This window comes from Xenopus tropicalis, chromosome 1 (genome assembly GCF_000004195.4).
Source record: "Xenopus tropicalis strain Nigerian chromosome 1, UCB_Xtro_10.0, whole genome shotgun sequence".
Lineage (NCBI taxonomy): Eukaryota > Metazoa > Chordata > Amphibia > Anura > Pipidae > Xenopus > Xenopus tropicalis.
The window spans coordinates 78,142,795-78,161,908 of NC_030677.2; the positions used below are offsets into that span (position 1 = coordinate 78,142,795).

Sequence of the window (19,114 nt, forward strand, 5' to 3'; positions counted from 1 at the left end):
CAAATTAATAATCAATAAAGTTCCTTATATTCCTTTTTTTATTATTATCATTGGTTTGGGCAAATACATTTCCGAAATTCTATCCCAATCTTAGCCAACATACCCTGTTTCAAATTGTAGTGCTCGTAAAAAGTTGACAGTAGGGAAATGGCCCACTCCTTTGAGTTTGTTGAACATTTTTTTTTTTTTTTTTTAATTTTTATCATATGTTATTTATAAATTCCCAACAAATTCCCAGAATTCCTCTGCTACTTGTAGCAATCCTGAGTTTGATGTAAGTGATTGCATTCTTCTAAATAAAAGTTTTTAGCATTAAAGGAAAGTGTGGCACCTCCGTGTGCCTAATACCAAGGGACTCTGGTAGGTCATTTTGTCCTTGAAACTCTGGGTGTTGTACTGTGTTGTTACAACAGGGTCTTCTATTCAAGTGGTTTCCTCACAATGACTGGAATTTCATACAAGCTATGGAAACTTTAATGAGAACTATTACAAAAAATAAAATTTAACATGAAAATAAAAATAAATAAAAAGCATTGATTTATGCAGCTTATTTATAAAACTAGATTTTTTTTTTCTTGAAAAGGATTCTGTGGAAATTTGCAGTTCAGTATTTCAAAATAAGTTATGGATAATCGATCCTTAACCTGTGGCTACTTTGTTTCTTTATGTAGTAGAAAGAAAAGAAAACATAATAAATCCGCCAGGAATAATGTTAATTTTATAATGTGAAATTAATATAGATGTTTGCCTTTCTTTGAAACCTCAATGAAAAAAGCAGCAAAGAAACTATTGTGATTGCAGCATACTGGCCATTTTAATGTACAGAATGGGAATATATAATTCTCAACACAGTCACAGAACTTCTTCCCAAATTCTGCAGAGACACCTTTACATGCACTTCCAGAATGCCTGAACTTTAAACATAGTTTTTCTACAAGCTGCTTCATTAATCATAGAATGCCAACTAATGCAGAATAATGAACAAACTTAGAACTAGACTCTCTGGGCTTTAATTATAACTGAAAGCATTTTTTAGCATAAAGCTCTTGGTACCACATGCAGTACAATAAACACCAGGCTGTTTGTTGCTTCTGCTTCAAGCACAAAATGTAAACTATTCCCAGCAATCTACCTGTTCATGCATATTGGATATTGTTTCCTTGTTATTGTGCCTGTTTACGATGCACTTTCCTGATCAACATCTGCTTGGCTTCTCCCACACACGCTCCACAGCGAGCTACTGAACCAGTCATAATTCTCTGAGTTGAGATTATATGCAACATCCACTAACATGTTTTAGTATAGGCTTGTTCATTTTAGTCTGATTCTGGTTTTATTTCATGTGATCTGCTTAACATCGAATCTGTGCCCACACAGAAGGACGGCAAGTCAACTGAAAATGGAGAAATTATACTGGGTCACTGGAAAGGCTGCTTTGAAATGGATGCTGTCAGATATATTTCATGTGAAAAGCGAACTGTGAAACTGGACTTTTAAAGCGCTGGTGCCATGGGATACGCTCTAAAAGGGCACAGCAAGAACAACTTACTGGCACTAATGCACAAACGATTATGGCAGAGCTGTTTCTTTGCATGGTTTAAATTATTATTTTTTTCTCCCTTTAATTGAAACTGGAAAGGACAAAAAAAATAGAAGTTTGTAAAATAATGTAAAAGCTGCCACGCACTCACTTTTATTGTACCTTTGCACAAGATAGAATTTACAGGGGTAAGATATATTATGGTCAAAGATACAGTTGCCTAAAAACAAGAATGCATTATATGATATTTTATTTGCTCATATTCACTGCGCATATTAACATTTAAATAAATGTACTGACTTATGAGACCTGAGATTGTTAGGGTTTGCTGACACCTTGTGGTGGTTTGTGCATCAACAGTCAGTATTGCTGCTTTGCACACAGTATTGCACATAACATCCAAACAATGATGCTCAACTGAGTTCATTGCTTAGAACTTGACTGGCTGTAAAGGGAGAATGGAATGCTACAATTATGAAAGTAAAGATAACCCAGCTGGTAACATAAAGCTTGTTTTGCCAGATTGCCCAGCACGATTGATAGCTATGAGTCTATGAGTCCTTATATTGATTGGGACGGTAACCAGCATAGCTGGATTGGTATGGCAACTTTAAAAGTAAAAATATATTTATACTACATGGCTTTAAAATGCATAATTTTAATATTAAGCTTTTTCCCATCAGGGATGGTTACATGTACAGTTCATGCATTATTTCTTCTATTGTTGAATGTCCATTGCTGCTCTAAGATCTTGTACCTGCATTCTCCACACTGTGCTGATGACTGTGCTGAAATCTCTGGTTATCAGAATGGTGCACAGAATGCAGCATCCATCTGAACTGATTGAATTAACAAAACAAGATGATAGGTACACTGTTATAAACTAATGATCAGACAACACTTGAAGTGCAGGTCTTCAAGAAATATTGTTCATGAAAGGGAAGGAGAAAGGTATTGGACCATGCATTTAAAACATGTGGAAGAATAAAGGCCATTTAAATGCAACTAGTAAACAAAGTTTTTTTATACTCAGATGAGGGCTAAAGAATTATAATGCAGGCTCATAAAGGGTCAACATTTCTGGGAACTGCAACACAAGTTGGGGTTAATTGCTTAACACTGGCTCTGTGCCGTCACCCACAGCAAGCAATCAGAGATTTGCTTTCAGTATTCTTTCTGCTGCAGATGTTTAAAGCTAATTGCTCATTGGTTGAAAGGGCCAATGACTTGGAAAATGTACCCATTGTTGGTAAATTGGAGTCACTGACAGCAGTGTCAGACTGGGAGGCCAGGGGCCCACCAGAAAACCTTAGACCGTTTGCCCACTCTCCAAACTATTTGTCATCCACTTCTCACTCAACCTCTATATTTTCTTAATTTTTTTATATTTACATAATATCATCTATTCTTCTTTATATTAAGTCTCTTTATTCCCATAGAGAAATAGGGAATGACCATAAATTAGGCCAAATGGTTAGAAGCAGTAGGGCCCACTGACACCTTGGCCCCCGGGAGTTTTCCTGGTATCCCTGTGGGCCAGTCCGACACTGACTGACAGGCATAAATTTCAATTTAAAGCACCAGCCCCTGATTGAGTGTGCCAGCTGTTTTGGCCTCTGTACTGTGAAAGTGACATCCTTTGCTAGATTTACTATTGAGAGCATTGTGTTTTAAATCTATTATAAAACTTCTGCCACTGCAGTAGTGGCATACATTTGTCTGTAAAGTAGGGAGGATATTCAGATCAGCTAGCTGCAATCTGCAGGACAAAGCAGTTACAGAGGTAGATTACATAATGAACAATGGTCTGTCCAGCAACAGCTGAGTAACGTTTGGTTGAGCAGCGCTGTGCAGCAGGGCAAAGTAGAGGGCCCACACTTGACATGCCATATTGTTGCATACACCCTTTTGGAAGCAAGGCCTTGCATATCTCAGTTCCTCAACAGCAGATCTACTCTGGTAAACACATGCAAATAGTTCTAAAATAGCTGCTCTCTCTTACCAGTTTCCTACAACAGGTGAAGATTCAGTATTTTGTGACAGTATGCCTTTAGGAAAAAAGAAGCTAACTATTTTGCTTATGTTCATTTGATGAAAAACTTTTTCTGCCATAAAGATCCATATATTACATACTGGAGGTATGAATATTGTACATGTGTATGTGTGATTGGAGAAGATGCTGATCACACCTAGGCAATCACAGACTACAGTTATAACCACATTGTCTTATATATAGAAATACAACATATGCATATGCCTGAACTATGCTGAACTGCGCTGAGCTTGCATTCTCCTCTATAGAAGTCAGGTAGAAATATTATTCTCAAAGCAGCTATGAAAGAGGAGATGGAATTGCCATTCCAACTAAATTGTATGGTGTAGCACTGGACCTTTAGGTGAGTGACATGTAGTTTATGTCGCCTCTATACATAGCTTTGCCATCTAGAAGCATTTCTTTTAACCTGCCATTTAAGTCTCTTAAGTCTGTGCAGATGAACACAGCAGTAGAAGGGGGATGATCACAAACACACCCACGCCATTGCACATTTCAGAAATTCTCATGTAAAAAGTATAAGAATATGTGTAATTGTGGTCATATCAAATATTGGTTACAGTGTAACTTGTACTTGCAACTTCCGAAGCAAGCACAAAACTGGCACAAGTAGTAGCTTTGGTGATGTAGACATTTGTGAAATTTAACTGCCATAAAGCAGGAACATGTAAAGGAACCCTGAATTACTGCCTGTACTACTGAACAAACCACACGGTGTAAAGTTTGTCGCCATACATGCTGTGCCCACAGATGCAGGTCTTTGGAGCACAAGGACCTTTGCCATCTTGATGAATACAGGGCTGCTTGCTTTTGGAATCACTGTATTCATGAGTTTCAGGCTGGGGGAGGCACGTACGTGAACCCTGGCTCATTCCATTAAATGCTTTCTTTGTGCGGTAAGCACTTGGTGCAATGGAATCTTAAAACATGCCTATGGCAGGTGGTAAGTACAGAGCTGTGTTGTGTCCAAAGTGGTATACCCTACATTATGCAGTGAATTCATCAGGATGAAGACCACACAAATTCTCTGCTGCAAGTGCTCATTAAATGATTTTGTACCACATTGTGCCATACTCTGCAAAACAGGATAATGATTATACATTATACATATCACACATAAATAGTTAAACACAAGTAGATTTAAGCACAATGGAATAGCATTTACAATGGTGTCATTCTGTGATAATTTTTGCAGCTTTAGCACATTGTGACTGTAAATAAGTTATTTTGTCTTCAGTCGGGAACAGCACAAGGTTTGCCATTTTAGAGGATTGCCATTTACAAGGCTATGGTTATAAGAATCTGCAGATCTTGAGGGGCATTTACTAATCTGCAACTTTTACGGGTTGGGATTTTTGATGAAGAAAAAGTCGCAAACCCTAAAAAATTCACAGGAAAAAAAAGTTTTTTCAAGATTTATTATGCATTTGTTCTGCTGCAATTCTAAATCTGAAAACTGTCTACCCAAAACCTGTCATGTAGAAGTCAATGGCAGATGTCCCTTTACTACCCTGGAATATTTTTCTTTACATCAAACTTTTTGAGTGTTTTGGATTTTTGACACTGTTTTTTGTGCAAAATTTAAAAAAAGTTGCGATTATCATGTGACAAGTCGAAAAGGTTGCGCTTTTCATAACTTTTTCCCGCACATGCTTTTTCACTTTGACTTTTTTGATAAATGTCTGTGGAATGTTTGTGGAAAAGTTTATTTGTGGTTTCAAAAAAAAAAGAATAAAACACAATATATTTGTTGTGTGTGATGCTGAAAGCCTGCAAGATGGACAGCCCTGTCATACTTCTTAACATTTTGGTTAGGGGTATATAATTAATCATAAGTGATGTCAAAGATAATTTCCTAATCTTATATTTGTGACATCAGAGAGAGACTTTCCAGTATAACTAGTAGGGTAGAACTAGTGGAAAGAATAAGACTTTGTATTATAATAGACGCTACTACTGGAAAAAAAATATTGTACTAAAATAAAAATAAATATGTAAAGAAAGATTCCATGTTATTAGTAAGAGAGAATGGCATTTGCCTTGTTTAATATACCAGACAAAAGTAAATGTGATATTGTCCCTAGAGACATTTAGAAAAGCAGATCTTACAGATGCTGATTGTTTGCTGATCAAACATGTCTGTTTTATAATGAGCAAAATTAATTTCAATAGGCATTTAGAGCAATTATCAAAAATCAAGTTAACCTATTGAAAGATTTGACCCTTTATGGCCCAGTTTTCTGGGTTATTTCCTAGCATTAATAGCCATAAAACTGAGAAGAGGAAGGAAGTAGCAAAAATGTGTTTAAGGGCTCTGGCACACGGAGAGATTAGTCGCCCGCAACAAATCTCCCTGTTCGCGGGCGACTAATCTCCCAGAAATACCATCCCACCGGCGAAAATGTAAATCGCCGGTGGGATGGCATACGCGGCAGCGCGATTTCACTGAAATTGCGCCGCCGCGTATGCCATCCCACCGGCTTTGCCCCATCTCCAAAGTGATTCTGATATAGTTATCAGCTTCTCTATCTCACACTCCTGATACCAAAGGGGTAGGGGCAAATTTTACAGTATATTTGTTGATATCATTGAGTGATTAATGCATTTAGTTTCCTGAGGCTGGTGGGCCTCCAAGGTTATACTTGTATTGTTATAGAATGGCCTATTCTTAGCAACTTTTCAAATGGTCCTCATTTATTATTTTATATAGTTTTTTTTTTTTTAATTATTTGCTTTCTTTTGACTTTTAAATGGGGGGTCAAAAAACTGTTCCTTTGTGAAGTTAAAGTTTTATTTTTATTGTTACTTTTTATTATTTTATCCTTCTATCTTGGCCATCCTCTATTCATATACCTGTCTCTCTTTCAAGAAGTTAAAGTTTTATTTTTATTGTTACTTTTTATTACTTATCCTTCTATCTTGGCCATCCTCTATTAATATACCTGTCTCTCTTTCAAGCCACTGCCTGATTTCTAGGTTAAACTGATCCCTAGCAACCAGATAGCTGCTGAAATTCCAAACTGGAGAGCTGCTGAACAAAAACCTAAATAATTCAAAAACCGCAAATAATAAAAAATGAAGACCAATTGCAAATCGTCTCAGAATAGCACCCCCTACATCATAATAGCTCCCCATTTGAATGTATGTGAATCTGCTATAGGAATTCCGCATTGAAACAAGAGTAATTTGGAATGGGTTGCTACTCAACTGTCTAATGTGGTAGCAACATTCTAATTGATGATATACCATTACAGAAAATATATATGTATTACTGCCTAAGATAACAAAGATAAAAGCCTTATTGTTAACTAGATGTCTTGGAATAACAGCGGAAATGTAGAGGAGAATTTTCTCTCTGACCAATTTTCTTTTCACTTGATAAATGTCAGCCCAGAGGTTGACTCATTTTACACAGGGGAGCTTTCCTTTATTGGTACAATCTCTCATGCTCACCTTTAACTAACCTTTTCATGCTCTTCCTAGATTCAACACTTTCAACTTCTGCTTTGGTTTTATTTATCTTACCATTTAGATTTAGATTAAGTAAGCTAATTAACACACGTATGTTTAATCGGTTGCTAAGCAAACCATTAAATAATTTAGCGGATAGCATAATAAAGGCACTTTCATGCTCTAACTATTTCTTAAGATTGCTTTTGTATTACATTGAGTGTGTGCGGAAAACACTGGAGTAACCATAGAAACAGATGTACAAGAGGCAGCTGGGGGGCACATGTATAGATTGCCTATATACAGAATAGAAAAAAGATAGATAAAAAATAGTTCTTCTGGTATAAACTTATAAATCCTAAGAAAAACAGGAGTAGGGAAAAAGTTGGGCCTTCTAGATTACCTTTGAGTTAACACTTCTGATCCCTATCCTGCAATTGCTTGAGTGTACTGTAGTGGTACTCTAGGTTACTTGTCGATATTTGCTGGGCTGTGCCAGTGGTAGTGGTCATCCATTTCTTCAGCATACAACATGCCAGAGAGGGAGGTGTTAAATAAAATTGGCAAGAGTCATTACCCAGACTTCTGCATTCCCTACTAATTGTTGCTGGGATAGAGGAGATAAAAATGTACACACAACCCTGTCCCAAAACCTATTACGGGATTTTGTTTTAACAAGGGCACCCCTTACTTGTATTGAATGTCCAAAAAATACTGTATTCTTTTGTGACCCATCACCCCATGAATGATAATAAACAGTCTAAGACCATCAATAGAGATGATCTACAGAGATGGTCATCAATAGAGATTGAAATACAGAAAGAATTTTTGAGTAGCCTGCAAATCCAAAAGCTGTAAATAACAGAAACCCGTTATACAGAAAGCTCCAAATTGCAGGAAGGCCTTCTCCCATAGACTGCATTTTAATTCAATAATTCAGATTTTTTTTTTCCCTGTAATAATGAAACAGTACCTTGTAAATGACCTTAACTTACACATAATGAATACCTATATGTGACAAAACAATCCTACTGGATTTAATTAGTATTTAAATTATTATTTAATAGACAAGGTATGGCGTTTTATATAGCTTTATAAAATCATTACAATTTGAGTTCTCAATTCCTGCCATCCAGTTTGCTACAAAGTAGCTGAGCTTCAGCAGGCACTACTATGTAATAATTTCACTTATTATATTCATATGCATGCAATACACAAAACCTGTATAGTGTGTATGCAAATTTTTCACTTGCGGTTATTAGTCCTGTTACAGTCCATATTCTGCATTACTCTGTTAGATTCTCCTCTGCCCAAAAAAGTGAAAAAATTATAATATGTAAGTATCAATAAAAATAAGATTTAATGTATATGTAGTTAGGGAGCCAGTCAGTTAACTAGCAGAATGGTTTAGTGACCACCACTATTGGGCACTTTTACTTACCCAGAATCAATGAGCAAGTGCATTTTTTTTTTGCAATCGCCATGTTTTTGTCCACAATGTGGTGTTTTTTTCCAGAATGCATTCATCATTTTGGACAAACTGTGCTACATCTGGCACACTTGCGCTGACGATTTGTCAAAATGGAATTAACTGCATGCACAATTGGCTACAAATCGGCTGCAGTTGCGCCATATATTTCTTAAGTCTGCTTGGCACTGTTTCTGGTGTCTGCCCACGTCAGTTCTAGTGTTCATTATGCACCCAATTCTTTAGGTGCAAGTGTGCTGCTCATGTTATTGCAGGACACTGAGAGAAGCATCAAACTACCACCTGGTCAGGAGGTGGCAATAGCCCACGGTTCCCTTGCGTTAATAGGTGCAGCAGCACCCAAGTCAGAACAAACAAGCAGGAATGACTGAGCACAACTATATGGAAGTGTGAAGAATGCCTTTGCATGTAAGTACCTTTTATGAAAGTGGTTTTAGGTGCAACTCGTGTAAGTTTAACACTGCACTTGCACTCTTCAAAACTATAGGAATTATTTACTTCTACAATACAATTCATGCTGCTTACTTGAGAAAGGATGGTTGTGCCCAAACAAGTCTCAACCCTAATGAAGTATGCTGCAAGATCTTGGAGAATATGTGCTCTTTCCTACACTAATTTTTCGATGTACATTGTTGATTGCTGAAGAGTGGAGGCAACTGATAGAAGATGAAAACACTACCAAAAGAAGTTTTAGCCTATAAATTCTGGGTAAATTAAGTAGTGTTGACTATAAAGATGACCCAGCCTCATCATACAAAAGCTGATCAATCAGTAAGCATTTCTGCCATAACTTTTTTATAAATGGTATGGCTGAGAATGCTTCATGAATTTACTGCACCAAGCCAAGGGTTTCAGTAGCCCTATAACAGTAATAATTCATGCCTTGTTGGGCCATTCTTTCAAGTGCCAGTGATACTGCACAAGCTTTTGGCTGATGTTGAGGGGTTGTCAAAACTTAATATTAGAAATTAAAGTTGCATCTGTCATAGTAGTTGGTGCTAAATTGCTCATTATTAATTCATTCTCATTGAGAATGCACTTTTTATATTCTGCCATGTAATGTGAATTTGTATCGTATTTTGTACATACTGTATATTGTGATTCAACCCCAACGGTATCTAAGAGCATATATAGAAGAACATAAATATATATATATATATTTACAACTATATATATATATATATATATTTATGTACTGCACTCAACAGGCTCACGTAAGTTTTCCTTGATAAAGATCGAAATTATGTGATTGAAACATTGGATTTTTATTCAAAATTTCATTAAAATGCTTTTTTTTCCTCAACTGAGTGTGAGTCTATCTATCTATCTATCTCAATAGAAATCAGTGACACATTCTTTGGAGAGATAGTCTTACCATACTATTCATTTTGGAAGATGTTGAAATTGTTCTCTGCTTCCTTAAACTATTGGATTCCTCAGTGTTTCCATCTTTTGGTCTAAAAGTCATTCTACTGCTTCCTGCAGTACCCTCAGAAGATGATCTTATTCGCCTTTCAGATGACCTCCAATCTCGATATGGGCTGAAGCTATTGGCATAGTTAACTAAAAGTAGAAGAGATCACACACAATTATGAAAAAATGAAATATAAGCATAAAAAACAAAAAATGGGGGTTCAAATAGCATTGGTCTATTCTTTTACATTTATTAACTGAAAGTGTACATCTGGATGGAAATGTGATGATGGGGACTAAAAACAATTCATTAGGACTTCTGACAGCCCCCCAAAGTATTGTATTGTATTTTGAATTAAGTTGTGTGCTGAAAAGTCTGTGCCATATTCTGGAAATGTGCATTCTGTCCATCTGTCTGTTATTTGTATAAAGTTTATGTACACAAAGTTGCAGACTAAGGATCTAAGGGCTTATTTATGAATGCAACTGCAGAGTTAATTTTCAGACACATGTCAGAAGTTTTGCTTTGAAGTGAAGTAACTGCTCTCAACATTTTTGGAGTCAAGATTTGATCATTTATGCCACTCACTTGAAACAAGACGTCTGGACCCAATTCTTCGGCCAGAAGTACAATGCAAAAATATATAAAAAATTGTTTCATTGTGAGCTGTTTCTATCCCCCCCCCCACCCCACACCAACAATATAGATCTAAGATCCTGTGGCAGTTCCAAACAGCTTGCTAGGCCTGCAACTGCTGTAACTTCAGCAAGAGAGACTGGCATCATTGTTCATTGTTCTACTGCAGTTGCCCAAAAAAGGTGATCACTGATTGGTTGCTAAGGGTTGTTCAAATTTGTCCAGTGTTGATTAAAAAGTCCCAGCGACATCTTTTGTAATAGAGCAACCTTTTCTCACTCTCTGTATTCACTGACGGCACAGAATCAAGAACTGTTACAGACCAATTTGCCTGAAGCATACATTAAAGCAGAGACAGCACTATGACCTACAGCATGGACTCCCTCTGGCACAGCTGCCCAACATTTTGAGACACAATCATTTTATGATACCCTCTTCTCAGCATCCCAAGAAACAGTTGCCCTTGGAAAGCAATATATGGCACAGTGGCCCTACTAATATAAGACACAGTAGCCCCAGCATTTTAAGACACAATGGCCTTAACTTTTCACAACACTGTATCTATATATATAATACATGTTAACAAGGTGTTGTACTGTGTTAGTCATTGAAAAAAATACTAAAAGTTAACCTGCAGGTGAAACACCCCTTTAAATAGTGATCACAACCACAATATTTTCGTTCGACCAAAAAAAGAATTTGTGACATTTTCGCACATCAGAAATGATCATGGTTACTCCAAATTTTTTCCAATCGTGCCTTTAACCACACAAAATTTGTGCTTTCATGAATGAGCCCCACAGTATGTGTTTTGTGCTTTAGTCTGTTGTTTTTTTCTTATTTAGTCATTTTATCAGATTTATCAACGTTCAAGTTTGATTTTTTTTCACAATTAACTTTTTTTGCACTTAAAAAACTCTAATTCAAATTATGGTTCAAAAACACAGTTTTGCCATCTAAAAGCTTGCAAGTTTCCATAGAAATCAATGGGAGTTGTCCTAGGCAAAGTCAAGGCTAATTTTGAATTCGAGATATTCGAGTTTTCAAATTTTTTTCAAGTGTGTAAACTCGAACATTCAAGGTATTCAAGTTTTTTTAATCACACAAGTTTTCCTTTTTAATAAATAAGTAAGAATTTGATATGCAAGTTTAATTGACTTAGAAAAACAAACTTGAATTCACAAACTTGAAAAGTGATAAAAAAGCCTGCATGTGTTGCATGGCTTACTGACCCCTACTTAAAGACACAGTATATGGAGTATAGGCAAAGCAACCTTAGAGTTCCATAAGCTGTAATGAAGGCCTGCAGTCTTATATTTGCAGCACATCTTCAGTGACTTGTAATATCTTGGACATGGACATGGTTTACAGGGGATACATTTCTTCTTATACAAATGTTTATAATAATAATATATTAATAATAAAGTAGTAGTTGATGGAAAAGTCATGATAAATATGGTACCTCTAGAATGATTATGTTGTGCTACAGCTGACGGAGTCTCAGCAGAGGAGATACTTTTTGATTCTGAAACAGAACGATGAGTTTTCAACTTTGTAGGTATTATTTCATGTACATCTACTGTTGGCTCATATTTCTTTGGGAAATTTTCAGTGGAGAGTGAGTGACCACCATTTTGTGAAACTGAAGTGCCTGTATGGCATCCTGCTATATTAGTTCCATTGGCCTTAAATTCATTTGTACTTAGCTCAGAAATAGGTAATAATACTTTTGGTTGATACACACTAGGGCTTGTTACGGAGGGTTTTGACCCCAATCTCTCCATACTCGCTCCATCCTTGCACTTTGTAAGACGTATGCTATCTTCATGAGAACCATTTTCTAAAATATCAGTTTCTTTAATGTGTTCAGGTATAATGGCTGGACAAGGAAAAGTTTGTGAGGTAGCATTAGCATGGCAAATATGCTCGTTGTGCAATTGTTGCTGTCCACTGTTTGGCAAAGAATCAGCTTCAGAGGCAGAATCATCCATAAAAGTGAAATCTGAAGGGGTATGTGGAGCGGTTGTATGATCTGTGGAGATAAGTGGAGAGTGCATTGAACCTTCTGTGTTCTCAATTTTTTCAGCAGCACTGGGTAACAATGGCTTTACAGCTGGAGAATCAGTACCTGTAGTATGCTGATGCTCTGTGGAACATCCAGAGCTTTGGGTCAGTGATGGTGACTGACACTGAGAAACAGGTCTAGAAAAACGGTAATGCGATGACAGTGACCTAGGAAGAAGCTTCCTTGTGGAATGTTTAACAGAGCGCTTGCTTTGTTCATCTATAAATCCTGAGTCATCGCTTTCATTTTTTCCTAAACAGTTTGTAAATACATTCCTATTGCCCGAATGGTCTTTCTTTTTATCAAAGTCCTCAGTAACTGACCTTGTAATCTTTTTTCTACGTGAGCCATAAACACTAATGGAACTCTTGCCCTTGGTCTTGACTTGTTCTTCCACATCCAGCTTTGGCAAACAGCTGTGAGATATCTGAGACCCATTTGAAATATTTGCATTTTGGCTTACAGGATCAATTTTCTGATCATTCTCCTTTCTGTGATGGAAGCTTAAAGATGTGGTGCGAAATATACTTCTGCGCTTTCCAGTACTGCCTGAGCTAGAATTAGTAGAGGAAGGAGAGGAGCTGTGCAGTCCAACAGTATTGCTAGATGATGGCGAAGACGGAAGGGAATCTTGCCTTCGGCCAATACTGCGTCTGAATATTGGCAATCTGGAGACAAGCGTTGACCGCCTTGATTCTAAGTCCCCCATCAGATCAAAAGTATCAACCTAAAAACAGAACAATAATTAGTATAATGACAAAGTAACATATTTTATAACTTTTTATGAAACTATCGATGCACCAAATCCAGGATTCGGGTTTGGATTTCTAGAATCTGATCCTTTTTAGAAGGATTTGAATTTGAGTGAATCCAAGTACCTGGTCTAACAGAATCTGAACCCTAAATATCATGTGATTTTCGATCACATGTAATAAAAGTGCAACATTTTCCATCTGAATCCTACAAATATGGATATCATGCATCCCTACATAAAGCACACATAATATGTATATTGGTACAAAACCCCTTTAACCATTATGCTGATGCTTACAAGAAACGGATTCACAGGTCAGCAAGTGGATGTTGAAAGTGGGAGATTCATGGGCCGCAGCTTGACTTGCAGAATTTTTTCATTGCAGTAGAGTAGCAGCCTTATCTTTCAAGAGCACATTATTAAGAGAAGATATTGCCTGAGTTAAATTCCCCATAAAATGTTGCTCTATATAAAATATTTTAACTAACAGACTTACCATATTATAGAGCTTTTCTAACAAATATGGACATTGATCCACAGGTTAAAGAAGAGTCAAATATAACCATTTGACTTGTGTCTAGTGAAATTGCAGCTACCTTTATATCAGAAATGACACAGTGCATCAAAGATTAGTTGCCCACAGAGTCTAGGCATAGATATTTATTTAAAATGTAATAAGTGTTTATTATGACTGCATGTATGGGAGCTTGTCTATTTTGTTTTATATCTTTTTGTATAAAGTTTCCTGTATTTTTTAAGCTGAGCTCAAAGGGGAATTAACAGGGATTTTGCTCTTTCCTGCTATCAAATGCGCAGTATACAGCCTTGTCCAAGCTCATTTCAATCATTAGGCTTGTGCCCAACCTACTGTTTTAATAAATAAAAATATTTTTATTACTTTTGACTGTTTTGTATGCAGTAGTCCATTATGCAGGAAGATTGTCTGTGCATTGGTAATCTAATTATTTATCTTCCAAGGACTGAGCATGGAGTAGCTTCAGTTTCCATCAGTTTCCCTGTCTGCATTGTTTAGCTCAAGAAATAACAAAAGCCATAGATGTTTTGCGTTTGAAAAAACATAAGCAAAAACTATGTTCAGCACACTATTTACTGAATTCATGTTAAACAAGGAAGTATATTGCCCCATTTGATTGGGATCATTAGAAGTGCTGGCTATCTACAGTATGCATGTATTAGAAAATGAAATCACCTTATATGTATTTGCAATGTTCAATTAACCTCTTAATTTCTAGGAAACAGTACCTTTTATTATTTACTTTCAGTTTATAGGGCTGTCGGACCCCAGTCATGAACATGTTACCTACATTTTAAATAACAGAATGGGTTTCAGCTTTCTTTCCCAACTACTGTGCATTCAAGTGACATTTTGTGAATTTTTTACTACCAGTTATGTGAATCAGTTTGCTATAACATCGTTTGTTTATTGCTTTTGACAAGCTGATGCTGAATGCTTAAATGCTAATAGGCTTTTATCACTGTTGCTTGGAAGCACTAATGAAGAAAGTGGAAAAGTAATCTATCATATCATAGAACAGATTTGCTTGCCAGGCAATCAAATATTCCGCTTCAACAATAACAGTCACATTAAAAAAGTGATTTTCATCAGTTACCTATCTCTGTATTAGCCATTCTGTTATTATTATTCTTTATTCCTGTCTGTATGGTTTTCAAGTGAGGGAGGAAACCTGCACAACACAGGGAGACCATACAAACTCCTTGCAAATAGCAAAAGTAGGAGTGCAAGGCAGCAGTGCCTACTATAACTTAATTAAAAGGTAGCTTTTGGCAGAGAACATAAAAAGGTAACAAGCTTCACCTGCACTGAAATACAATTGTAACTAATAAGCTAAACAGGTCTCTTGGTGGAATCGAGACTCACAGCTTAAAGGGCAATTTCAGCTTTTTTAGGCTGATGCCAGACGTGGCGTAGGGCTGATATTTTCAGCAAGTGGAAAAGCGCTTGGAGAAAATACAGCCCTATGCCTGCTACTTGTGCCTGCACCCGAATGAATGAGATACGCTCGGGTGCAGGCACATGTAGCCGATATACACATGAAAACGCGAGACTTTGCATATCGAAAATATCAGCCCTGCGCCACGTCTGGCATCAGCCTTAACTAAACTGTAATAACACATAAAACAAGATCTCAAAACCCCCAGAAATGTGTTCAAACTTTAAATAACCTGCCAAATTTAGTTAAATGGGAGTGGTATTTAGGGGTTGTGGTTGCAAAAATAGGCATGATCAAAAAAATTTGCCCCGCTGCACGCGGCATTTATTTTTGTCCCTCTTTCCATTTTCAAAATGTTGGAAGTATGGATAACATATGTCATACTTGTACAAGGGTACATTTCCAAATCCAGTTGAAAAATATTACTTATATTTAGCGTCAGACTGGGGGGGTGGTCCCCCAATCTCAGTAGTGGGGTCCACCCTATGTCCCAGACCCCTTCCCCCACGTCTACCTTCTATTTCACCTTAGGACCATGATCGTTAGGGGGAGCACCCAGTGTTTCAGGCAAGAAATGGGTCTGGGTCTGCGGGGCCCTAAAGACCAAGGCCACCAGGTTTTTTCCCAGTGTTTCGCAAGCACAGTCTGGCCCTGCATTAATTTAATGCAGTAAACACAGGAATATTTGGTCAGTAACCCATAGCAGGAGAAAAGAAATACACCATGCAGCTACCTGATGAACCCCATAAATATAGAAAATCAATCAGAATCAACCAGATCCATTGGGTTTGGGTGCCAAATTTTTGAAACAGTTTGCAAAAAAATTAGCCAATGGCGCACTGCAGAATTTCGCAACAAATCCATACTTGGCGAAAAAATTTGCTCATCACTTATAGGCAGGCATACATATAAATGAGCCTATGATTAAGTGCCAATGGTATGAAACATGCAAGGCTTTTTTGTATGTACATGGAAACTTTAATAGAAAACTAAAGCTTAACTAAAGAAATAGGCTAGAAATGTTGTACATTATATTTTGGAGTTTTGTACCAGCCCAAGGCAACCACAGCCCTTTAGCAGGGAAGACCTGTGCCTCCAAAGATACCCCAGTAGCTTCCCATCTTCTTTTCTGCTGATTCACTGCACATGCTCTGTGCTGCTGTCAGTTACTGAGCTTAGTGTCCGACGCACAATATACTGTATATACAGAATATAAATGTCCCACTGTAAGGCAGTAATTTATTCAGAATCGGGGCCGGACTTGGCTGCCGATCCCTGTTGCCGCTCCCCGGCTGCTGGTGACCCTCCCCTGACTTGTTAAAAGTAAGTTTCACTTACGCGAACTCAGGGGAGGATGTTGGGCAGGTTCCGGGGGCCCCTGAAGGGGGTTAGGGGGGCGCAGCACCCCCCCAGTTTGACGCTGTTCAGAATTACATTACATGGTAGCTCTGGTAAAATTAGCACCAGAATTTAATAATCAGCCCTGTAGCATCAGCTTATATGACAAACCAGCCTAATTTTCTGTTTGATAATTTGTGTCGATCCCTAGACACTTTCCAAGAAGAGGAGCTCCTGTAACAACTATAAAGGCCTGTACAGTATCATTACTACTATAGAGATGATGAAACTTTAAGCTAGTGCGGTCAGTTTAGTATGGCACTTTTTTAGCTTTTAGTTCTCCTTCAATAAATATAGATTGATTATTTTAATCGAACCTTTCAATGTAGGAATTACTGAATGTCTGTTCATTTAGGTGTTTACAGTAACCCATGGCAACCAATCACTGATTGGTCAGTATGGGTTACTGTTCAGGTGCAAATTTACCCAGTGTTGATAAATAACCCTAAGAGGCAAACCACAAACCAGGCGTTCGGTCCACTGTCTTCTATTGTTCCGCCTTTGATTTAGAATATACTGGGATACCGAGCAAACTACAGAAACTTCAGAAACCATCTATAATTATACAGTATATTAAGGTCACAAACCTTAAGTAAAACTGATAGCATTCCTATCTGAGCCCCAAAATATCATCTGCAAACATAACCTTTCTTTTAAATACAAATATACTTTCTTTAGTTCTAATCTTTAACAGATGTCAATATGTCCAGTCATAGATCAGTATATTTTTATACACTGAGTATTGCCGTAAGGTATCTTATGGACTAGGCTAAGGCATTACACATTGACTTTAATAGAAATACACCATGCAGCTACCTGATGAAGCTATTTTATCATAGTCTGTGCTGTACTATACAGCTTATAAACTCCTGGAAAATAGGCTGAAGATTGACAAAATCAATATTTACATATTTGAATCTAATTGAAAAAAGCACATGCAAATGAAACATCATACTTATTCATTTAGGGGAAAAAAATCAATAGCAGAAGCGACCAAGACAAAAAAGAAATTAAAGAAGCAGCTTTGATGTTCAGCATCAAAGAACAAACATAGAATAGAAATCTTGTAATGGAACTACACAAGCAATAACAATCTTAATGTAAAAGCAACCCAGATACGAGATAGAGACTTCTTTTGTTTTATGTTTTCAGATATGTTCATTAAAAAGAAGTTAGTCTTGCATTACTCTTTGTGCCTGTAATAATGCAGCAGAGTTAGCGTGGGCTCTCATTCTAAATACACCAATCATTTCATTTGAATTTACAATTATTTTAGGGTTTTTAGAAAAGCAAAGGATCAAATCATATTCTTTGATACGAATGCATTCAGACAGAAATTGGGTGGATTGTTGTCTGGGTTTTGTCTGTGGGTGGTTATTGTGAGCACAGTGCAAAAACATGGCACCCTGTCTCGGTGATTCTAAATCATCTTTGTTTTCTTTTCTTTTGTCAGATATTTAATATAGTGAAGGTGGGAGACATTATGTACTGCCTTCGTTAATTCTCACACACAGAGCACTGGGGACCTGATGCGCAGAAATCTCCAGCATGCCTAGACCATACCTCCCAACTGTCCCGATTTCCCCAGAACAGTCCCGATTTTGACATCTCAGCCCACAGTCCCAGTTTCTTTCCGAAAAGTCCCTCATTTCCCTTTGATCTCCTGCACTGAAAGCTAAAAAGATACATTGTTTCTCAAACTTAATTAAAAAAAAGTAGGTTTTGGCAGAGAGCCCAGAAAAGTTAACAAGTTACACATGCACTTAGCAACAATTGTAACTAATAAGATACACAGGTTCTTGGGGGAACTGAGACTTGCAGCTTAAAGGAGAAGGAAAGTCATTTTGGCATTTTACTGTCAATAGATTTGCCACATTAGTGCCACTTAGAACAACATATTTAATCTGCAGAAAACATTACCATATGCTATAGAAGCTTTCTCCATTAGCTTAAGATAGCAGCTGCCATTTTAAGTAACTTCCTTCCTGGAGTCTAGCCTTTATAGCTCAGATCACACATTCCTAAGGGAGGGGGAGGAAGTTCTTAGCATTCTCTGGGAGTAGGGAGCAGGAGAGGGGAGAGAGGAGAGAAGTGCGCAGACTCTGGCCACAGGAAGTAAGGACATTTCTGAGAGAGGAAGTCAGACACTGGAACATCATGTTTACAAAAAACAAGACATCCTAGGGTTGATTCACTAAAGTGCTATAGAACGAGCGATATTTATAGCATGCGTTAAAAATTTTATTGCGTCTTATTTTTCGCGTCTTAACGCACGATTCACTAAAAGTATATTTGCGTTAATTTAGACGTGATGCTGTTTGCGTTATTTAAGTCGCGAAGAC

The 19,114-nt window shown here is 37.3% G+C and overlaps 1 protein-coding gene across 4 annotated transcripts in view; it reads right to left on the reverse strand.

The window, feature by feature from the left end:
- ccser1 (coiled-coil serine rich protein 1) overlaps positions 1-19,114 on the reverse strand; it is a 425,689-nt gene that overhangs the window by 306,262 nt on the left and 100,313 nt on the right. For 3 of the 4 annotated variants that reach the window (XM_012955484.3, XM_002937237.5, XM_031903180.1), the window contains exons 2-3: positions 12,045-13,374; positions 9,908-10,095 (exon numbers count right to left, since the gene is read on the reverse strand). In XM_012955484.3, the coding sequence (XP_012810938.1) occupies positions 9,908-10,095; positions 12,045-13,356 (1,500 nt within the window). In that variant the 5' untranslated portion in view covers positions 13,357-13,374. The remainder of the gene's footprint in view (positions 1-9,907; positions 10,096-12,044; positions 13,375-19,114) is intronic. The other variant, XM_031903181.1, reaches the window with a different exon arrangement.